Below are 22,069 nucleotides of genomic sequence, written 5' to 3' on the forward strand. Positions count from 1 at the left end.
ATTCCTGGGTCAGGGAGATCCGCTGAAGAAGGGATAGGCTACCCACTCCAGTATTTCTGGGCTCTTCTTGTGGCTCAGTTGGTAAAAAATCCACCTGCAATGTGGGAGACCTGGGTTTGATTCCTGGGTTGGGAAGATCCTCTGGAGAAGGGAACGGCTACCCACTCCAGTATTCTGGCCTGGAGAATTCCATGGGCTGTACAGTCCATGGGGTCGCAAAGAGTCGGACACAACTGAGCGACTTTCACTTTCGCTTGTGACCTCTTTGTGAGATCTAGTTCTCTGACCAGGGATCGAACCTGGGCCCCCTGTATTGGGAGGCCAGAGTCTTAGCCACTGGACCACCAGGGAAGTCCTGAGGCTGTGTGTTGAAGGTGTATGAGGCTGTGCTTCATGTGTCTGTGAACAGGCAATGTGACCTAGGTTCTCTTGACCTCTACAGTGTGGGGTCAGTCTCCTTTACACACTGGGACAAAATGACCAGACTCTGGATTAGAAAAGGGCACAGTGGTCAGCTTGTGCAGCTGCCGTCCCCTCTCTGGGCCTCACTTTCCTTACCTGTAAAACAAAGATGTATAAAAAGTGACTTTCAGCCCAGGGTGCACGTCATGGGCACTGCTGAAGTTTCATAATAATAAGAGATATTCATGACCCACCCCGGCACTACTGAATCTCAGTCTCTAAAAGGAACCCCTTGAACAAATTTCCCTCCCAAGAGTTACTGAAACCCAGCCTTGTTAAGACTCCTGAGTGTCCCGTGGACAGCAAGGAGATCAAACCAGTCAATCCTAAAGGAAATCAACCCTGAATATTCATTAGAAGGACTGATGCTGAAGCTGAAGTTCCAATACTTTGGCCACCTGATATGAAAAGCTGACTTACTGGAAAAGACGCTGATGCTGGGAAAGACTGAGGGCAGGAGGAGAAGGGGGCGGCAGAGGATGAGATAGTTGGATGTTATCATTGACTCAAAGGACATGAGTTTGAGCAAACTCCCGGAGATAGTGAAAGACAGGGAAGCCTGCCGTGCTGCAGTCCATGGGGTTGCAAAGAGCTGGACATGAATGGGCGACTGAACAACAACAAAGCCTTGATAAGAACAGCAAAGTTGCCCTGGGCTCCAGATCCCATTTCCTCCCTGTGAATTTGCCAGCCAGCTGGGAGTGTAGTTATGGTCTGATGGGAGTCTCTCTGCAGAGAGGCAGGCTTGTCACACCACAGCCAGTGTGACCCCAGGAGGTAGGGCCGATGTGCTGGCTAAAGACCCTGAAGGCAAAAGACGCCAACCTGCAGGGCCCTGGAGGAAAACTGACCCTATGAAACTGACGAGGATAAACACAAGCTCTGCACTGAGGCAAAACATGCAATCAATGGACACAAGAAACATAACAGCAGGTGCTCCGGGGGAGGGGACCTGCATGACTTGAGGGTGGTGGTCAGTGAGAGAGAGCCACATTTCACTGCATCTTGTACCTGCCTTTTGAATGTTGCATCATCTGAATGTAGCAATTCCCTTTAAAAATCACTGGAGGAAAAAAATTCACTCACTGAAGCGCAGGATGGGGGAGAAGAACCTGGCTGGCTAGAACCAGGATGTGCACGATCTAGGGTTTTAATTGACAAGCTCACTCTGAGAAGACATGGTCCAGCGACTGTCAAAGTCAGCCTGACTTTCAGCTTCATGGGGGACAGGTGGTGTGCTCCTTGGGAGTGGACTGGCCCTCTGCTCTCTGCACATCTCCCTCCCGGTCTGGATCCCCGCGCCCTGGACTGAGCCCGATATTCTGAGCAGTGTCTGGATGGACATGCTAAGCCACACCCAGAAAAAGAGAAATCCGGAGGAGGGAGGGGGGAGGAGTGGGTGAAGGGTCCTGGATTGTCTGGCCAGGCACGGGGAACATTGGGTGGGGCACCATCACTCTACCATCTTTTGGGCAAAAGGGAGCAGCCGTCCTTCCTTTGGACAGAGCTTTAGTTTGGTGTGGGCAGCAGTGTCCACAGTGGGACACTGTCGAAGGAGGGGGCTGTCGAAGGAAAACCTTGCTGACCTTTAGAGCTCACCGCAGACTGTACTCAACTTGCTGCCACTGAACATACTTGAGCTGGGGGGCGTCAGAACATCTGTCAGAGATGATGCTCACAGGGTCCATCCATTAGGACACTGAACCTGGTAGAGTCTGAGCACCCCCCACTCAAGAGGAACGCCCCAGATCCCTGGGTACCAGTGCCAGGCCTTGCTGGGCAGGTACTGTCTCTCAGAGGGGTCTCTTCTAGAGATGTCGACCTAAAAGCAGTGGAGGTAAGGCCAGGGTGGCCAGCAACCCAGGGCAGCAGAGTGCCAGGCCTAAACCTGGGCCAACAGGCGCACCCTTCTTAAAAACCAACATTCACTGAGTGCTGCCATGTGGTGGCCAGGAGTTTCTCTGGGAATGAACAAGACATGCAGATCTTGGCCTGATGGGTGCATGAGATGGGCTGGAGGGCTGCTCTACATAAGGGTGCGGGGAATCAGGGGAGGGCTCTCTGAGATGACGTCTCACCTGAGCCCTGAATGACATCACCTTGTCCTGGTTGTCCAGCCCACAGCATTCGTGGTGGTGCTCACCCACAGGGTCAAGAGTGTTTCTGCCGATGCCCGGCTGCCCCTTGTCATCTTTTTCTCTTTTACGGCCGGAAGCCTCTGTTCCTGCCTCCCAAGAAGCGGCCCTAAGATGCCGGGAACCACCTCATGGGACAAGGACAGCTCCAAAGGAATTGGGTGGGGCATAACCACCGATTTGGAGAAGGCAATGGCACCCCACTCCAGTACTCTTGCCTGGAAAATCCCATGGATGGCAGAGCCTGGTAGGCTGCAGTCCATGGGGTCGCTAAGAGTAGGACACGACTGAGTGACTTCACTTTCGCTTTTCCCTTTCACGCATTGGAGAAGGAAATGGCAACCCACTCCAGTGTTCTTGCCTAGAGAATCCCAGGGACGGGGGAGCCTGGTGGGCTTCCGTCTATGGGGTAGCACAGAGTCGGACACGACTGAAGCGACTTAGCAGCTAACCACCGATTAGAGACAAATGAGTGTAGGATTATTATCTGTGACACTGGGATAATAGCAGTGCCCGCTTTATTCGGTCTTTGTAAGCGTTAAATGCACTTAAGGCATCCAAGCGCGCAGCACGCAGTAAGCACTCAGAAAGTGGCACTTAACCTCATTCAAAGCCAATAAATGTCAAATGTCCCGATCTGGACTCTGAGGAGGCCGGGCCTTCTCCCTGGGCCTCAGTTTCTCCCGCCGTCCTCTCTGGCCGCAGAACAAGGTAAGTTCAGGTACACATCCTCCCCAGCCAGCCACACTCCCGCGGCCTCGGGGCGGGTTACAACGGACGACTCGGAGGCCGCAAGTGCTTAGGAGACGGTGGCGGCGGGGAACCCACCCTCCGGGCTAGCCCACGCCCCACGCCTCGGTGACCACGCCCCGTCCCCGACGGCCACGCCCCGTGCCCCCTCCCCCTGGCCTGGAGTGGGCCCCGCAGGCGTGCTCCTTTAAGGCAGCCTGCCGGCCGAAAGGAGTGTTTCGCCCCCTCCGACGCCGCCAAGGTACCGGCTTCACCTTTAAGGCAGCGCAGGGACTGCTGGGAAGGCCGGCGGGATGGAGGCGGCGGGACCCGCTCACGGCGGCTGGTCCGGGTGAAGCGGCACCGGAGCAGGAGCCGGAGCCGGAGCCGAGCCGTAGCGGGAGGCGGGCCCAGCGGGAGACTGAGGTCCGCGCGGGCCGATCGGGCTGCGGGAAGGGAGCTCGGGGTCGGCCTTAGGGGAGGGGTCGTCTGGGGTGCGGCTCGTGAGAGGACCAGGCCGGCCCGCGGGCAGGGGGCGCGGCCCTGGATGACCGGGGTCGGAAGGTTTCAGGGGAGGGGTCCGCAAGATGTCATGCTGGCCTACGGGGAGGCGTCGTCGTGGGCGCGGCCTGGGGGGGAGGGGACGAGGAACCCCGCGATCTCAGCTCCTTAGCGGGAGCGTCTCCCCAGGGTCGGCCTGCCCAGGAGGAGGGCTCTGTGGCTCGGCCTGCCTGTTGGGGAAGGGGCGCTGCCCGAGGAAGCTGGGACCGGATCTCTCAGAGGGGCTGGTGTCTCCGCACGGAAGTAAACCCCTCACGATCCCACTAGGATCGTGCCCTGGCGCCTTCTAAGGGAGGCTCCGGGGAAGCCCCGAGACCGGGTTGCCTAAGCCGGCCTTGAGCCAATGGTCTGGGCCGAATCCGGGTCCAGCCTCGCGGGTCGCACCGCATTGCGTCTCCCGGGCCGAGACGAGCAGAGCGCGCCCCCTGTAGGCCGAGCGCGAGCACGGTGCGGGCTGCTACCTGGGGGACCGGGCACCCGGGGACCCTGGCGTCCGGGGGGCCCTAGGTGTTTACCTAATCCGGGGCGGACAGCGGCGTGGCCCCAGGCTGGGCACCCCCTGCCCGCCCTCTCGCCTTCACAGGAGGCACGGCCATGGCCACGATGGTGCTTCCTCGGGAGGAGAAGCTGAGCCAGGATGAGATCGTGCTGGGCACCAAGGCCGTCATCCAAGGGCTAGAGACCCTGCGCGGGGAGCATCGTGCCCTTCTCGCTCCCCTGGTCGCTCATGAAGCTAGTGAGGCAGAGCCGGGCTCACAGGAGCGCTGTGTCCTCCTGCGCCGTTCCCTGGAGGCCATCGAGCTGGGGCTGGGGGAGGCCCAGGTAGGCTGGTCCGGGGTGCTGAGGAGGGAGGTCATGGGAGGGATGGAACTTTCCAGAGGAATCCTGGCAGTGTAGTAACAGAATCAGCATGGAAGGAAGAATCAGTGCCTTGGAGCCTTATGGTAGGATGCGGTAGATATCTGTTGAAAAAACGGATGGGTTTTGGAAACCCTAGATGCACGTGGGCCCGGGAGGGATGATCCTCTGACTTCTCTGCTACCTAGCAGAGACTGCATGGCCTAGGGAAACAAAAAGGAAGTCCTTAAGGATCCCTCCCCTCATTTATTCTTTTATTCATTTGTTAACAGGTAAGTTATCAAGTGTCTACTGTGTGCCAGGAAATGTGTTAGGTGCCAGGGATAAGGTCCAACAAGACAGACAAGATCCCTGCCGAGTCTAGTAAGAGAAGAGTCAGAAACACATATATTTATTAACGTTACAGTGAGTTCTCAAAAAAAAGGTATGGCAGGAGGTCTTATCTATTGGTCAAGCTACACTTCTGAAGGAATGACATTTAAATCAAGACCTGAGTGATGGAATGAAAAAGGAGGAGAATGAGAGGTTGTGTGTGCAAAGGTCCTGTGGTAGAAAAGATCTCGTGGTGGTGGGAGAACTGAGAGAAGACCTGTCTGACTGGAGCTTCATGAGGAAAGAGAGAGGGGCAGAAGAGGTCTATGGAGAAGGCAGGGGCCTTATTAGTCTGGATTTTATTCTTAGGAAGTCAGGTAGCCTTTGGAGGGTTTAAGCAGTCACAAGACACAGCCTGGCTTAGGCTTTAAAAACTCTCTGGCTGAGGTGTGGAGAATGAATGAGGATGGGTCAGGGTAGAAGGAGGTAGCAGGTGTTAGGAAGCCACTACTGGAATTCAAATGAGAAATGGCGACTTGGAGTAAAGGGGTGGCCATGAAGGTATTAAGAAGGGGGTGAGTTCTAGACGTTCTGGAGGTAGGTCCAGCAGGGCCTGGGGATGGACTAAAGGAGAGGGAGAAGGGCAACTCCCAGGTTTGTGGTTTGAGCAAATTAAGAGGAGGAGGGGGACTTCCCTGGTGTTCCAGTGGTTAAGACTCTGCACTCCCAGTGCAGGGGGCGTGGGTTCAATCTCTGGTTGTGGAACTAAGGTCCCACATGCTGTGTGCAGCAGCCAAGAGATAAAAAATATAAGTTTTTTTAAAAAAGGAGAAGAGACCATGGATGGATCAGAAGTTCTGTTTGGGTCCTCTTAAGGAGCTGGGGCTGCCAGGATGACATGCAGATGGAGATCCAGGAGGCACTGGGGTGCACAAGGAGTTAGACTCTTGGGAAGAGTCTTGGCCCACTCAGATCCTGGCTGAGACACTGTGTGGCTCCATGAGTCCTGGGCAGGTGGTATCATCTTGGTTTCCTTGTTTTTAAAAGAAGGATCACACCATCTGCTGTATATACTTCCAGGCTGTTTAGGGAATTTTTTTAAACACCTAGTGGTTGTGAAAACACCTGTCACTTGGGTGTTTGCTCGTCACCTAGAAAGCACATGGTCTTCGACTTCCAGCCCTCTGGAAGGGCAATGTGTTGGTCATTCACTCCTTGGCCAGTTGACTGCCAGGTACAGAGATGAACGTACCGGGGCACCCTCCCAGGGCAGGTACAGGTGGGCGACAGAATGGTGCGGGGTGTGGGTGAGGTACCCTGCTTTCCTGGGGCTGAGAGCATAAGAGGGAAGAGGCTTCACTGCAGAAATGACCCTGACCATGAAAGATGGAGAAAGGATAGCGCCTAGCAAGGCCTCAAGGCAGGAAGAGCCTGGAAGCTCAGGAAAGGAGTCAGGGAGTTGGGGGAGAGGGGTGGGAGCTGAGGCCCCTGGATCCCCTCCCCCGCCCCTCTGGTTCCCCAGGAAACCAGGGGTTTAGGACACATACTCCTTCCCTCCCTGGGAGCTGCAGGTGGCCCCTGGGCAGAAGTCAGGATGGGGTCTCTTGGTATCCTTTCAGCCATCTCTCAGGAATCTTTGGAAAAGGGCTAGCCCTGGGTCAGGCGCAGTGGTTTAGTGGCTCTGGCTACGTAGGGCTTGAGTACAACTCCTCAGAGAGACAGGAAGAGAGCGGCCAGCTTGAAGAATGGGCAGCACCCCAGTCAGCACTCTTCATGATCAGAACGACCCAGCAAGGAACTGGACATCGATGCAGAGGGCTAGCTGGAGGCCCCAGGAAAGGGGATGATGGGTTCTTTCAGAGTCTAGCAGAGCCAGCCTGGAAGCCCAGGTGTCCCTACTGCAAAAGGAAGGAGCTGGGGATCCCCAAGCCTCCTGGGTTCAGATCTAAGGCTGTGTGTGGTCTGTTTGGGGCCCTGGGGCAAAACTCCCTCAATGAGAGAACTTGGTACCCTCGGCTGGCAGCTCCTCCAGGCCTGGCTCTTCTCTGGGCCCCAGGAGGCCCAGGCTGGACGGGGTGTGGGGGCGGGTGGACAGGGCTCTGACCTCCATCCGGGATGTCTGCCACAGGTGATCTTGGCACTCTCGAGCCACCTGGGAGCTGTGGAGTCAGAGAAGCAGAAGCTGCGGGCCCAGGTGCGGCGCTTGGTGCAGGAGAACCAGTGGCTGCGCGAGGAGCTGGCGGGGACACAGCAGAAGCTGCAGCGCAGCGAGCAGGCCGTGGCCCAGCTCGAGGAGGAGAAGCAGCACTTGCTGTTCATGAGCCAGATCCGCAAGTTGGATGAGGACACCCCACCCCACGTGAGCCCTGGCATGGCCACTGCAAGGCCATTGTGGGGGGGCGGGGCTGGGAGCAGGGGAGGTGCCAGGGAGCAGGCGCGGTTCCCACCCAGCCTGCTGACCCCTGGGCTGCCCACCTTCCCTGAAGCTCATCCTGTCTCCCTCCCCAGGAGGACAAGGGGGACGTCCCCAAAGACTCTCTGGATGACCTGTTCCCCAGCGAGGAGGAGCAGAACCCAGGTGCGGCTGGCTCTGGGGGTGGGAAAGGAAGGCTGGGTGAACCAGTCCCTGGGACCCAGAGGTCACAGGAAACAAGGTCTGAGTGACTGCCAGGTGCTTCCCTGCCTCGTTTCTGATCATAACATCCCAGCATGAGCACTTAAAAGGCTGGCTTTACCTGTTGCTTCTCTCATCCCCTCAAGTTCCATGAGAAGCAGGCATCACAATTCAGAGCCCTGGAGCCGCCCGGCCCAGGTATGAACCCTGACTTGCACTCTTTGCTCTGTGACCGCTGGTAGAGTTTCTTTTCTTCTCTGAGCCTCCCCCAAGGGTTAAAGGAGGACGCACGCGCAGCGCTGAACCCCAGGCTGGAGCCCCAGGCCAGTGCTGGCCTTGCCAATCAGAGCCTCCCTTCTGCAGATGAGGAGCGGACACTCCACTCGGGGGCTAGGCGGCTTTCTCTGGGCCACATAGCTTGAAGTACTGGAGCTGGGCCTCCACCCTCTCTTTCTGTGGCGTGACTAGACCCACTCTATAGATGGGGAAAGTGAGAGAGAGTGACAGTTAGTGACTTGCCCGGGGCCACGCGTGAGATCAGTCAAAGCTACCCCCCAGCTCAGGGGGTAGTTAGTACATCTGACCTCCCCGCCTTGGCTTTGCAGCCCCCAGCCCTGGAGGAGGCGATGTGGCCGCCCAGCACGGGGGCTATGAAATTCCGGCCCGGCTGCGCACCCTGCACAACCTGGTGATCCAGTACGCCTCCCAGGGCCGTTATGAGGTGGCCGTGCCCCTCTGCAAGCAGGCCCTGGAGGACCTGGAGAAGACGTCGGGCCACGACCACCCGGACGTGGCCACCATGCTGAACATCCTGGCGCTGGTCTACCGGTGAGGCCCCCACCGACCACAGTCACCTGTGGGAGCGCTCTTCCTGGGGATGACAAAGCCCCGGTGCCTGCAGTGGGCCAGGACTCGGGCTCCACCAGGCAGCTAGCTGGGTGACAGACAGAAGGATCTTGTCCCCAGAGAGGGCTGAGCCCACAGCAGGGCCTGAGCTACACAGGTGAATGTGCCTCAGTCTAGTGTGGGAAACAGGCTTGGACATAACGGGGGCGGACACACGAGCACGCCAGGGGCACAGCCTCTCCAACACCGAAGCTTGAGGAGGGTCTCTGGTGAAAGTTGAGTTTGCCCAAAACGTGAGGGGATTGGAGAAGGTTTTGTTGGCAGAAAGAGCAGCAGGAGCAGAGGCCCTGGGGAACAGACCATAAGGAACACTGGGCACGAGGCAGTGAGGGCGGGACGTGGGGGGAGTCTGGCTCATACCCCAGCACTGTGTGTGCTTCTGCGCAGAGCCCCCCAAGCCAGAGGGCAGGGACTGACCATGTTTCCCAATGCCCTGGGTCATACCCGCATCGTGCTCACTCATCAGAACAGACAGAAGGAGTGACCCCAGGGATCTGGGACCACTAGGAGGAGGGCCTTGGGCTGGAGGATACCATTCATCAGCTCGCACCTGTCCCTAGGGACCAGAACAAGTACAAAGAGGCTGCCCACCTGCTCAATGATGCCCTGGCCATCCGCGAGAAGACTCTGGGCAAGGACCACCCAGCTGTGAGTGAGGCTTCCTCCCCGGCCCCCTGAAGCTCCCAGGTCCCAGCAGGGCCCAGGTCACAGAGCCTCCGTTCTCCCCCCTCTAGGTGGCTGCAACACTGAATAATCTGGCGGTCCTGTATGGCAAGCGGGGCAAGTACAAGGAGGCTGAGCCTCTGTGCAAGCGGGCGCTGGAGATCCGGGAGAAGGTGGGAGCAGGCAGGGCAGGGCCGGCCAGGTGGGCTGGGGGCCCCTAGGCTGGCCCCGAGCCCAGCCACTGGCTCCTCTGGTCCCAGGTCCTGGGCAAGTTTCATCCAGACGTGGCCAAGCAGCTGAGCAACCTGGCCCTGCTGTGCCAGAACCAGGGCAAAGCCGAGGAGGTGGAATACTACTACCGGCGGGCGCTGGAGATCTATGCCACACGCCTTGGGCCTGACGACCCCAATGTGGCCAAGACCAAGAACAACCTGGTGTCCTGGGCCGGAGGGGCGGGAGGAGGGGGGCGGAGGGGTGGGAGGAGGGGAAAAGACTCAGTTCCTTCCATCCTGCTCACCTCTGGGCCCTGCCCCTCCAGGCCTCCTGCTACCTGAAGCAGGGCAAGTACCAGGATGCAGAGGCCCTGTACAAGGAGATCCTCACCCGCGCTCACGAGAAGGAGTTCGGCTCTGTCAGCGGTGAGCAGGGCTGCCGGGGGCTCACCCAGTGCAAGCCGGCTCAGCCACCTGCATCCATGGCAAACACCTCGGCCAGGCAGGCCTTGCTCCAGGGGTCTGGCTGGTCCGCAGCCATGTGTGTGCACACGTGAGCACACCGCCCCCCCTTGCACGGCCTCCAAGGGGCTGGATCCATGTGATGCCCTCCCTGTGCACTGCACACACCTGTGCCCTCAGCTTTGAGCCTCTCCTCCTTGCTTTACTGGGCAACACATGCTCAGTGGGAGGGCCTGGCCCAAATGTCTCCCTCTCTGGGAAGCCACCTTCCTGGCCCTTGATGGTCAATCACTTCCTGCTCTTGGACCCCTCAGCCCGGCCCATTGCTCGGGCCTAGCACCATCTCGGGCCAGGGTCCTGAAGTCGGCAAGGGTCTGCTCACCGAGACCCCCAGGCATAAGCTCCTCAAGCACAGGCCTGGGCCAGACTCCTCTACTCCAGGAGAGGGTCATTCATGTTTGGGGTCTGTTTCTTGTCCATTCATTCATCCAACAAAGGCCAACCCTGGTCCTTCTCGAGTGCCCCTGACCCCCCCACCCAAAACCCCAGTCCTGTGTCCAGTCCACCCAGGAGAAGCCTACATGAGAGGCTGTGACAGCCCCCTCTCCCCCCGCAGGGGACAACAAGCCCATCTGGATGCACGCAGAGGAGCGGGAGGAGAGCAAGGTAGCCCCATGGGGCAGGGCCGGGGCGGGTATCCGTGGAGAGAGGGCGAGGCGGGCAGCATGCCGGGGGCCCTTCTCCCACCTCCCGCGTATCTCTCCCCCAGGATAAGCGCCGGGACAGCACCCCCTACGGGGAATATGGCAGCTGGTACAAGGCCTGTAAAGTAGACAGGTGAGGAGCGCAGAGAGGCGGGAGTGGGGCGGCATCGTGGGTGCGCGCTGAGGCCAGGCTCCACATGCCATACTGCTCAGCCTCGGAACACACACTTCCTCTCTGTCAGCTCGTCTTTCGAGGCCCAGGTCACAGCCCACCTGTCCCAGAAAGGCTCTGTCCTCCAGGGAAAACCTGATGATCTCACTCCCGGGGTTCCCAGTTTTCAGTCCTGGGGGGCGACATCCCACTTAGGGCCCTGAGGGGATCCCCCAAGATAGAGGTGAACCTAGGTGGACCTCAACCAGGGCCCCGCCCGCCAGAGGGGCTCCATTTTGGTTGGCCAGAGGCTCCTCGGGGCCAGCGGGGGCTGGGTGTCAGGGTGGGCCCTGATTCCTGGGTGCACGGAGTCAGAGACCGCCCTGCTCCCCGTCCGCAGCCCCACGGTCAACACCACCCTGCGCAGCTTGGGGGCCCTGTACCGGCGCCAGGGCAAGCTGGAAGCCGCACACACGCTGGAGGACTGTGCCAGCCGCAGCCGCAAGCAGGTAGGGCAACAGGCAGGAGGGGTGTGGGCAGGGGCCCGTGGCCCGATGTGTGATCGGATCGGGGCCCCTTGCTCGCCTGATACACCCTGCACCCACTCAGGGCCTGGACCCCGCAAGCCAGACCAAGGTGGTGGAGCTCCTGAAGGACGGTGGCAGCGGGCGCGGAGACCGCCGTGGCAGCCGAGATGGGCCCGGGGGTGTGGGGGCTCGGTCTGAGGCTGACCTCGAGGAGGCGGGGCCTGCCGCCGAGTGGAGCGGGGTGAGTCCAGCGGCTGGCTGGCCCAGGGGGCTGTATATCCCGTGAGGCAGAGACGAACCCATCCACCTCCCCGCAGGATGGCAGCGGCTCCTTGCGGCGCAGCGGCTCCTTCGGGAAGCTTCGGGATGCCCTGAGGCGCAGCAGTGAGATGCTGGTGAAGAAGCTGCAGGGGGGTGGCCCCCAGGAGCCCCCAAACCCCAGGTGAGCCCCCCACCCCGATGAATCTCTCAAGAACCCACCCAACAACCTACCAACCCCAGCTGAACTCTGGACCCAGGGTGAACTCTGTCTCACTCAAGCCCCATCCCGTCCCCCCATCAGCCTGCCTTCCACAAGCCTACCTCCCCAACCCCAACCTGACCCTTCCCCGTCCTCCCTGAGTTCCTCCGTGGGCAAATCCTGACTGGCCTTTCCCCTCAGGATGAAGCGGGCCAGTTCCCTCAACTTCCTCAACAAGAGTGTGGAAGAGCCAGTCCAGGTACGGGTAGGTAGTGGTCAGCACCCGGCAGCTGAGGCCCCAGCCTCGGGCCTGCATGAGTACCTGCCAAGCTGCTCAAGCCTGTCTGTTCATCCGGCAACACTTCCGGTCTTGTCTTCATCCCAGGCCTGGCTGGACCCGGGGGAAACGTGAGGGAAAGCTGGGTGCTGCCTATGAGCGGCCAGCGGCAAACACAGTGACTGTGGAGGTGGGTGGGAGTGTCAGGGCACCAGGGCCTCTGGCTGTCAGGCCCCCTGTGGCCAGGGAAGCACAGACTGGCAGTAGCAAAGGCTGAGCCCCCTGCCCCTCTGCCCACAGCCTGGAGGCACAGGCCTCTCTGACAGCCGCACCCTCAGCTCCAGCTCCATGGACCTCTCCCGACGAAACTCCCTCGTGGGCTAATCCTGAAGGGGCAGCCGTTCGCCAGAGCCTCCACCGGCACTGTCCCCACCCCAGCCCTGCGCATGGGCCTGCTGCTTGCCCTCCTGTCTCTTCCAAGGACCCCTATCTTTTCTGTTCAATCTCAGGGTAACCTTCTCCCTTTATCATCTTAGCCTGAGCCCTGGAGGCTGGGCCCGCCCGCTCCAGCTCTCCCCCTTATTTATTCCTTCCAGCAGGGCCCCTCTTCCCTAGGTTCAGGGCCAGCAGAGGGGTTGGGCAGGGTCTCCAAGGTAGAGAGACTCAGTGGCCCGCTCTCCGCAGACCCGCGATCCAAGAACACTAAGCACCTGCGGTCCCTTCAGCACCCAGCCCTCCCCCGGCCGTTGCTTCTGTATATAGAGAAATAAGTTATTGGCCGCACCCCTCCCCTCCGTCCTTGGTACTATCCAGCCTCCCCTCACCCCACCCTTCTCTAGTGGTACCGCCCAGGCCTTAATCACCCCCATTCCGCGCGGTGGTATCTCCCTGGCTCCACATCTCAGGGGCGGCGCCTCCCCAAAGGGTTCCCTGGGCCTACTCGCGTTCCTCCCGGCCTCCAAGGGGTGCGCCCGGACCCGCCATCGCCCCGTGTCCAGGACAGAAAGCCTGGCCCACAGCCGTCCGCTCCCCGCCGGGCCCTGCCCTGCAGCCGGGTCTTATGCACTGCCCCGCCCGCCCCGCCCAGGCTCGGCCTGACCCCGCCCCGGGCACCGCCCACAGAGCCATCCTACCACGCCTCCTCCCGCGTCTGCAGCTTCTAGCGAGGGGCAGTGATGGCCCCCCGTGGCAGGAGGGGCTGCCCCAGTTGGGGAGTGAGGCGGTCGCTCTCTATTTTCAAATGTTGCTGTAGAAATAAAGACGGTTTGACTCTGAGCCAGGCTTGTTTTGGGCGGAGGCCGAGATCTCCTAGTGTCTCTACGTCTCTAGGTTGGGAGTGGGGTCGGGAGAGGCTGCGAGTAAGAGAGAGAGAGAGAGAGAGAGAGAGAGAGTGTGTGTGTGTGTGTGTGTTTCACATCTGGTTCCGCGCAGCTGGAGCCCAGTAGGCTTCTCCTATCCCGGAATTGTTTGGGGGCCCCACAGATTCAGGAGTTTTTTCTAACAGCCTTCATCTCTGAGATTCTATAGATCATGGATTTTGATTGAGTTTTATCCCTGACCAAGCTATTTGACCTTGGCCGAATTACTGAGACTCGATTTTTTTCACCTATAAAATGTGGGTGATAGCTTCTTCCTGGGGTTGTGGCTGGGAGTTAGGAGTGCCTAGCCAAAAACCCTTGATAAGTGAACTTTTACTAATATTCCCGGAAGCGGGGAGTGTAAGGATGAATGCCTCTGTCAGACGTGAAACGCCAATCCCAGCACTAAATTGGGCATCCCAGTGCCGGGACGCGGTGAGGCTGCAGAGCGCGGTCCTTAAGCCCAGGTGCGTCTGGGAAGCGAACTACAAGCTCCACAAGGCAATGCGCGTCGATGGGGGCGGTGTGGGCTAGGAGATTCGGGCTCTCCGGTCTACGCCTGCGCGGCGGGAGTGAGCGGGACAACGTACGGGGACTACAAGTTCCGAGAAGCAATGCGTCGAGGCCCCAGTCGGGAACGTTTGCGCCTGCGCGTCGCGGGCGGGGTCTCTGGGGCGGAGCGGCCACCATCTTGGAACGGGAGGCGGAGCAGAGCTGACTGGGAGCGACCGAGCGGGCCGCCGCCGCCGCCATGAACCCCGAATAGTGAGTGCGCCCCGCCCGCGCCGTGCGGCGCAGCCTCGATCCCGCGTACGGGACTGTACGCTTGCCGGGGTTGTCCGGCCCGGGTCAGGGCTGCGCGGCGCCCCCACATCCGGGTCCCCTCTTCCGCTGACCTCCCCCCCTCACATCCGGGTCCTGCCCCTCCCCCGGGGGCCCCAGGACCCTGACTCGACACCCCGAGTTCTCGCACACGGGCCTGGAGACTGCGACCCCGAGGGGCACACTTGGAGCCCGAGGCACCGGCACCACCAGGCCTTGTAGGTCAGGTGACCCTGCAGCCCCGCTCTTTCCAGGCCTCAGTTTCCCCACCTGCTGCCTTAGAGTGGCGATCGGGGAGCTGACGGCAGTCCTGATAGTGGAGCCAGTCACCAGCGTTTCTGGTCTCGGTCCAGACTTGGGCCGTTTAGGTCGGGCGGTACTTTCTGCTCTCCGGTCCTCCCGGAATCCGGTTCCTGGAAGCTGGCCCTCTGGGTAACTCGCACGCAGGCTCTCCCCTCCGGGCTGCTGGATCAACGTGCCGGGTCGCCCCCGGCGGCCGGTCCCCTCCCGCCCTCCCCTCACCTTTGCGCAAGCCCCGGCGCCACTGTCACACCCCTTCCCGTCGCCGTCACCCTGCGGATGAAGTTTACACGAATGTGGCATTTGCTTCCACCCTTCCAGTGGGATTCTTTTTGTTCCTCAAACTCTCCTCACTTCTTGGTCACTTCCCCTACGGGTAGGTGGCCCGCGTTTCTGCCTCGACTTCTCACTGACAGCTTTCACCAAGTGTCGATTATCTTCTTCCTCTTCTGCTACTTCCTTTTTGTTCTCCAGATCCAGACTTCACATTTCCTTGGGGAAGGGTGAAGCTCTGAGCTGGATCATAAGGGGAAACAGAGAAGGGTTTCAACGAGACTTTGCAGTCTGAACCTGGTTTCCAGTATTCAAGTTAACAGCTGTGTGAGTTAGGGCAAGTTGCTTCCGTTCTCTGGCATGTGGTTTCCTCATTAGTTGGAAATAAAAGCACTCACTTCAGCGGACTGTTGTAAAGTGTAAATGAGATGAGTTTGAAGTACTTAGCACAGGGCCAGGCACCAGTGTAAACTTGATACGTTTTGTTGTTGTTCAGTTACGGAGTCATGTCCAGTTCTTTGTGACCCCATGGACTGCAGCACACCAGGCTTCCCTGTCCTTAACTGTCTCCAGGAGTTTGCTCAGATTCATGTCCATTCATGGACCTACCTAACCCTCATTGCCACTTGCTGATCCTCTCTTCTTAGAGGCTTCACACCAGGCTCTTTACATAGAAATTCAGTTCATAAGTTCTAGGCTGGGCCCTGGCCTCCACTTCTAGGGCCTCTCCCGCCCAGTCAGGTACAGGCCCAGGGCAATGCAGTAGGGTTTCCCTACTGGACTCGAAACCATGGAGTCTCTCAGGAACCAGGCTGGGATACCCAACTCTGTCACCTGACTGATTGTGATCCTTGGCAAGTCACGTTCCTTTCTGTGCCTCTGTTTTCTTCTCTGTAAAGTGGAAATTCAGATGCTTCCCTTTGGGCCAGCTGTGTTATGGGGTGTGGTCAGCCCTCCCCAGCCCGGGACTTGCAGGAGGGTCTTGTGAGGGCCTCACTACCCTGATCCGAAGCACACTGCGAGGTGTGGGAGAATGCTCTAGTTGTGACTCCAGGGTGATGGCAGGCGGGCTCCCTGCCTTCCTTCACACCTTCCCATCCTTTTTCTCCAGTGACTACCTGTTTAAGCTGCTTTTGATTGGTGACTCGGGCGTGGGCAAGTCATGCCTGCTCCTACGGTTTGCTGTGAGTAAGAAGCTTCCCATACCATCTATCTAGGGTCCTGGCTGGTGGCCTGAGGGAGGTGGGGCAACAGAGAAGAGTGGTTGCAAGACTCAGGAGACCAGGGATGAAGTGGCAGGACCTGCCCGCAACATATCTGACTGAGCAAGGGCATAGGGCTGGCAGATTGGGGTGTGAGAACTGGGGCTCAGCAGTGAGGCACTCAGGTGGGGCAGGGAGCCAGAGGGAGGTTTTCCAGATGGGCCTCAGACCTGTCGGCTCAGGCCATCTCCCTGGCCCCCGGTCTTCCAGGATGACACATATACAGAGAGCTACATCAGCACCATCGGGGTGGACTTCAAGATCCGAACCATTGAGCTGGACGGCAAAACCATCAAACTTCAGATCGTGAGTGTGGCTGCTCCCAGAGCCCCGGTGCAGAGGCATCTGCCTTCAGAGGGGAGGGGCTTTAGGCACGGAGCCCAGGGCTGACCTGCCCCCTCTCCGACTGTCTTGTAGTGGGACACAGCTGGTCAGGAACGGTTCCGGACCATCACTTCCAGCTACTACCGGGGGGCTCACGGCATCATCGTGGTATACGACGTCACAGACCAGGTAGTCCTGTCTGTGGGCCACAGGGGCTCACTGTCCCCCCTTTGCCTCCTCAACCTCGGGTCTTTGGCTTTTGCTTCTTTTTACTGTTCCCGTCCTCTCTTCCTCATGCTGCCCGGAAAGGAGAGTGTTCCTGGACTTATTTCACAAGGAGGCAAATAACTGCAGAGATGGATCCTCCCCAGGCAGGCCCTGCTGCAGGGCCTGGCAGAACCAGGCCTCACCTCCCTGTCAAACCTTATTCTAGACCTTCCGGGCACCTCTGTTTGGTGGGTTAGTCAGCTGATTGGTTGCTGTGCTGGGCAAATGGCCTCCTGGGCAAAGACCCTGTGGCGAAGCAGTGGGAGGGGCTTCCACAAGGAAGTAAAGGAGCTGCGCGCTCTGGGCCCCGCGCGAGCAGAGTTCTGGGAGCCCAGAGTCTGCTGTGGCAACTTGAGTCACATGTCAGTAGCAGCAGTGGTGATGTTAACAGTGAGAAACAGCCCTGCCATGCCTTAGAGTTCACAGGTTCTGTCACAGCCCTTTGATGCTCATATCATTCCAAAGAGGTCTGCATTATATTCCCATTTCACAGATGAAGAAATGGGTCGGGGTGGTAAGACTTTCTTAGGCCCTGTAGCTGCTCAAGTGGCAGAGCCTGAAAGCCCATGCCTACTGATTCTACCAGCTTTGTTGTTTTTAAACTTTGTTGCTTAACGGGGGTCAGGCCCTGGGGACATGGAGACGCTTACATCAACCCCAGGCCAGGAGGAGTCCCTGCTCCAAGGGGCAGCTGGACTGCAGCTCACCAGGGACTCATGCTGCCTCCTGGCCAACAGGCTGTGGGTGAACTGTGCTCCACTCAGGCGGAGGTCACGATGGACCTCTAACTGCCAAATGCTGTGACCTCATTTCAGTTTTTGCCACGATTGACCTCTCGTGGCTTTTAACTGTGTTCTCTTCCCTCTCCTTGAAAAAATGACTGTCTCCAGCTCTCCCACCTCTTGCCGCCCTAGATTCTCTTTTCAGTGACTTTACCGATCCGTCCAGTACTGCTCCCCCACACCCCAGATTTTGTGCTTCCCTACGGCCCCCAGCCTCCTGACCCCCCTGCACAATGCTGACTGCCTTGTGGTTTGGCTTTTGTTTTGTGTTTTCTGCAACGAAACGCCCTCACTGTGGACCTCCTCCTCGGTCCTACGCTGTGCTGGCACTGTCTGTTAATTCTCACCTTCAGTTTTACCCAGTGAACTAAATGGTGGGGTCCCTGTTTTCCAGATGAGGAAACAGGCTTGGAGATACGCTGAGTTACTTGCCCGTGGTTTCACAGACAGGGAAGGCAAAGCCAGTGTTTGTGAAGCCAGGGTTCTTTGCTTACCAGCACATCCTTGCCTGCCCCTAGCCTGCCTCTAGACCCCCCACAGAGCTCTGGATGGTCTGCAAAACCTATCGTATCCTGTGCTGGTCTCACTCTCTTCCTGAACCGGCTCCTGCGTCCTCATCTTTATAACAGCGTCCCTGTTGGCCTAACCAGAAAACTCTTCCCTCCCCCATGCCAGCAGTCACCGGGCCCCTCTGTTCTCCCCCATCGTCTCTCAGATTTGTCCCCTCATAATAACAGCAGCGATGAGGATAATAGCAGCTCCTGCTAATTAAGCGCTTGTTATGAGACAGGCCTGCATCCATTATCTCATGCTCACAACAGCCCCACCGGGAGGTACTGTTTTATTGAAGTGAGGAAACGGAGGTTCAGAGAGATCAGGTGACATATCTAGGGTCATACGGTAAATGGCAGAGGTGGGGCTGAGCCCACGATCGCCTCACTAAATCCTGTGCTCTCGCCTGCCTCATTGCCTGGCTCATTCCAGCCATCCCCCAGTGGGTCTCCGTCTTCTTGCCAGTCTGATCTGGCCTCTGCACTCCTTCCAGGACTGTCTTCCCAGAGCCCGGTGTGCTCCTGCTAAGGAACCTCCACTGGCTCCTGGTTGTCCACGATTCAGCCAGGCCAGGACCCTCCCCGCTCGGGCCTGCCTCCTCTTCCTCTGCTTCCCTGCCCAGGGCCTGAGTCCCAGCAATTTTCAGCTTTCCCCTTCCCCCAAAGATGCCACACCCCTCCCGTGTTGCCTCCCCCCCGTCCCCCCACCAGCACCCATACGGGGGTAGTTCACCCCTGCAGGCACAAGTCAGCTGTAACCTCCCCGAGCTGAGATAGTCCTGGAGTCCCACCAGCTCCTGCCCTCTCTCCCTACAGTGCTGGCCACCCTGTCTTGCCCTTGCGTGTGTCCTAGTCTGGTCCCCCACTGTCCCCTGAGTGCTTTAGGGCTGGGCCCAGGCATGGTTCCATTATTTGAACCCAGGGCCCAGCCTGGGATGTGGCAGGAGGTGTATGTCTGAACCCAGTGTGGTATCATCAGACCTCTGGCTCCTAAGAAGGGAAAGCGGCTCTAGCTCAAGCCTATTCCTAAAAGTTCTGTCCTTTGTCGGCGTGCCAGGAGTGGGGGGTGGGGCATGGCAGGCTGCCGGGAGAGCCGGGCTGAGTGAGGAGGCTGTTGGTGCCAGAAGTAGGACGCACGTTAGGCCCTGCTCCCAGGATCCCTGTCTCCCTCTTAGGCCAGGGCCTCCTCTGGGAGGGTCCTCCACCTGCCGCTGGGCTCCCAGGTTTGCAGCCTGAATGGGATTTTAAGGCCACTGTGTGACTCTTGCTCACCTGTTAGCCTCTGGCCCGCCTCTCTTCTGATGCCATGTGCTCCCCACGTGTGGTTAGGCCTTTTCCGTGTCTTAGGGAGACACGAGCAGCTGCAGTAGGAGCCGGCTGGCCCTCGGCCTAAGCCGTTTAGGTGTTGGGGCTGTTGGGAGAAGCTGGGCCGCTCTGGCCCTGGCTTTTGGGGTCTCAGAGTTGGGCAGGCAGGAGAGCTAAGCCTCATGGGGCTTCCTCTGGCTTCCTGAGCCCAGCACGCCTGCCTCTCAGGAGCTCAGGACACCCACCTTCCCCTCAAGGCCCCTGTTCTCCAGGCCAGGGGTAGGGGTAGCAGTTGGGATCAAAATACCTTTTGATCTGGTTCCTCTAGGAATCCTACGCCAACGTGAAGCAGTGGCTCCAGGAGATTGACCGCTACGCCAGCGAGAATGTCAATAAGCTGCTGGTGGGCAACAAGAGTGACCTCACCACCAAGAAGGTGGTGGACAACACCACTGCCAAGGTGAGCGGGCTAGGGCCAGGCCGCTGGGCACAGCAAGGTGAGGGGGCTGGGCCAGGCCACTGGGCACAGCAAGGTGAGGGGGCTGGGCCAGGCCACTGGGCACACCACCGCCAAGGTGAGCAGGCCGGGCCAGGCTGCTGGGCGCACCATGGTGAGGGGACCGGGGCCTGCCACCACTCACCTCCTCTCCTCTTCTCTCCCCACGTCAGGAGTTTGCAGACTCTCTGGGCATCCCCTTCCTGGAGACGAGTGCCAAGAACGCTACCAACGTCGAGCAGGCGTTCATGACCATGGCTGCCGAGATCAAAAAGCGGATGGGGCCCGGGGCAGCCTCGGGGGGCGAGCGGCCCAACCTCAAGATCGACAGCACCCCGGTGAAGCAGGCTGGTGGTGGCTGTTGCTAGGAGGGGTTCATGGGGTGGGACAGGAGGGGGCACCTTCTCCAGATGATGCCCCTGGAGGGGGCAGGAGGGGCCTCCCTCTCCGGGGCATTTGAATCTGTGGCTTTGGGGGTGTCCTGGGCTCCCAATCTCCCTCTGGCCCATCTGCCTGCTGCCCTGAGCCCCGGGCCCCCCAGGGAGGACACCCAGGACCTGTGGCTGGGGTGGGGGTGCGGGCTTGCTGTGCTGCTGCCTCTAGGGGACTTTAAAAGATACCCCACCACACACCTTTGGGATGAGGGCTCCTCTGTCTGTCTGTCTCCCTGCCCCCCAAGTATGCTGCAGTGGGTCTTTCTCCTGACTCTTCTTCCTGCTCCCCCTGTACCCACCCTACTTCCCCAAGAGCTGAGGGCCTCCCTGGCCTCTACTGCCCCTGGCTGCAGTCAGCATCTGGGGCCAGGAATAGGACCAGGGGATCCAGGGCCCTGGGATCCAGGGCCCTGGGCTGGACCTCAGGACGGGCGTGGGGACCACAGGGGCCCAGCCGCCTACTCTCCCCAGCCCCCGCCCCTCCCGCACTCAGCGCTCCAGCCGTCCACCTGCGGTGGGGTATGAGCACATCTGGGGCAGGTGGGCGGGCAGCTGCGCTGGGCCTGTGTCTTGAGCCCAGAGGGAGCCTGCTCCTGCCACCCCCTGCCCTGCCAGAGCCAGGCCCGTGTGCTGCCTGCCCACCGTGCCCCTTTGTCCCCAAGGCAGGCGGAGGCGGAAGGCCCACCGAGCCAGAGGCTGGGCACGAGCCTTAACCCTCTCTCTGCCAGCACCGCCTCCTTCCCCAAGGCAGCACGTCTGGCTTGTTCGCCCCCCGTCCGTCCCTTGGAGCCTGTGAGGGCGGATCCTCACCCCCTGTCGCTACTTCTCTGGGAATGTGGGTGCCACCCAGGGTTGGGGGGCCTCTCCACTTCTTCCCTCTCGCCCAGGATTCCTCCGCCCTCTGACACAGCTGCTTCTGCAGAAAGACAAACCTTTGGTCTCTACCTGAGAAGCCATGTCCCTTGTGCTGTCTCTCGCCTGTCCCACCTGTGCCCTGCCCTCCAGCTTGTATTTAAGTCCCTGGGCTGCCCCTTGGGGTGCCCCCCCCACTCCCAGGTTCCCCCTCTGGTTGTCATGTCAGGCATTTTGCAAGGAAAAGCCACTTGGGGAAAGACGAAAGGACAAAAAATAAATAAATTTCCATTGGCCCTCGGGTGAGCTGAGGGTTTTTGCAAGGAAGTTGTGGTCTGTGAGTGTGGTCTGTGGTGGGGGCCGCCCTGGGGTGGAGGGATGGAACTGGAGCCCTGGGCTTTACAGGGGGTCCTGGCTCAGGCTGTGTGTCCTAGGGTTGCTGTTGAAGTCCTTGACCCAGTTCCTGGAGCTAGGAGAGCTGCCTGCTTGTGCTGCTGTGGTCTGTCCCCACGGGCCCAGCACGGTTCCGGCAGGGAGGGAGGCAGCGGCCATCAGTGAGCACCTGGGGAGCCGCCGCCGACACCCACACAGGCGGCTCGGGATGGGGAGTTGGGCCGCAGCTGGAGCGGGCGGCGGGCCTGCGGGATCGGCCCGTTGTTCCCGGCCTGCGTCCCCTGAAGCCGCCTGCGTCCCCTGAAGCCTCCTGGCTTGCTCTGGGTTCAAGCCAGGTGCGTCTGCCCCTCGCACGGACGGTGGACGGACGTTGACAAGTGCTTTGCACTTCAGACCTCAGCCCAGCTTCCTGGCGGTGTGTGAGAACAGTGTGTGTGCCCGTCTGAGCGGACCGAGTGTGGCTGCGGTGGGTTCGTTGTGTGGTTGCTGGGAGAGGGGGGGTATGCCGGGCATGTGCGTCCATGCTTACGTGTCCCTGAGGTTGGGGCGGGGGTGGCGCCCAGGCCGGGCTGGCGGAGGGGCGCACGGAGACCCGGCCCCGCCCGCCCGAGGCTGCT

At 59.7% G+C, this 22,069-nt stretch overlaps 2 protein-coding genes and 1 long non-coding RNA gene across 8 annotated transcripts; 2 read left to right on the forward strand and 1 right to left on the reverse strand.

Moving 5' to 3' along the window:
* The first annotated feature begins 3,469 nt into the window (after positions 1 to 3,469).
* On the forward strand, positions 3,470 to 13,308 carry KLC2 (kinesin light chain 2). 5 transcript variants are annotated; one of them, XR_006551421.2, is made up of 17 exons: positions 3,595 to 3,752; positions 4,421 to 4,709; positions 7,186 to 7,416; positions 7,566 to 7,635; positions 8,277 to 8,499; positions 9,138 to 9,225; positions 9,312 to 9,413; positions 9,501 to 9,674; positions 9,779 to 9,878; positions 10,531 to 10,580; positions 10,684 to 10,751; positions 11,170 to 11,278; positions 11,379 to 11,537; positions 11,614 to 11,738; positions 11,958 to 12,015; positions 12,142 to 12,223; positions 12,334 to 13,308. XR_006551421.2 is itself a non-coding variant. In XM_025286698.3 (16 exons), the coding sequence occupies exons 2-16, from the start codon at positions 4,482 to 4,484 to the stop codon at positions 12,415 to 12,417; spliced, it is 1,875 nt and encodes a 624-aa protein (XP_025142483.1). In that variant the 5' UTR covers positions 3,470 to 3,588; positions 4,421 to 4,481; the 3' UTR covers positions 12,418 to 13,308. The 5 variants fall into 5 exon arrangements, 4 of the variants coding, with proteins under 4 accessions (XP_025142483.1, XP_006056485.1, XP_006056486.1 ...); XM_025286698.3 differs by lacking the exons at positions 3,595 to 3,752; positions 12,142 to 12,223 and adding an exon at positions 3,470 to 3,588 and having other exon boundaries at positions 11,958 to 12,021; XM_006056423.4 differs by lacking the exon at positions 12,142 to 12,223 and having other exon boundaries at positions 11,958 to 12,021.
* On the reverse strand, positions 4,776 to 7,203 carry LOC123333821. 2 transcript variants are annotated; one of them, XR_006551422.1, is made up of 2 exons: positions 7,068 to 7,203; positions 4,776 to 4,948 (listed from the first exon to the last, which is right to left on the reverse strand). It is a non-coding gene; the product is annotated as an uncharacterized LOC123333821 (long non-coding RNA). The 2 variants fall into 2 exon arrangements; XR_006551423.2 differs by having other exon boundaries at positions 6,605 to 7,189.
* A 711-nt stretch (positions 13,309 to 14,019) lies between the features above and the next one.
* RAB1B (RAB1B, member RAS oncogene family) lies at positions 14,020 to 21,386 on the forward strand. Its single transcript, XM_006056421.3, has 6 exons — positions 14,020 to 14,156; positions 15,898 to 15,970; positions 16,259 to 16,354; positions 16,466 to 16,561; positions 19,606 to 19,737; positions 19,947 to 21,386. Exons 1-6 carry the CDS (start codon positions 14,143 to 14,145, stop codon positions 20,139 to 20,141), a joined length of 606 nt encoding a protein of 201 aa, XP_006056483.1. The 5' UTR covers positions 14,020 to 14,142; the 3' UTR covers positions 20,142 to 21,386.
* The last annotated feature ends 683 nt before the right edge of the window (positions 21,387 to 22,069 follow it).

The sequence above is a fragment of the Bubalus bubalis genome, chromosome 5, assembly GCF_019923935.1.
Source record: "Bubalus bubalis isolate 160015118507 breed Murrah chromosome 5, NDDB_SH_1, whole genome shotgun sequence".
Lineage (NCBI taxonomy): Eukaryota > Metazoa > Chordata > Mammalia > Artiodactyla > Bovidae > Bubalus > Bubalus bubalis.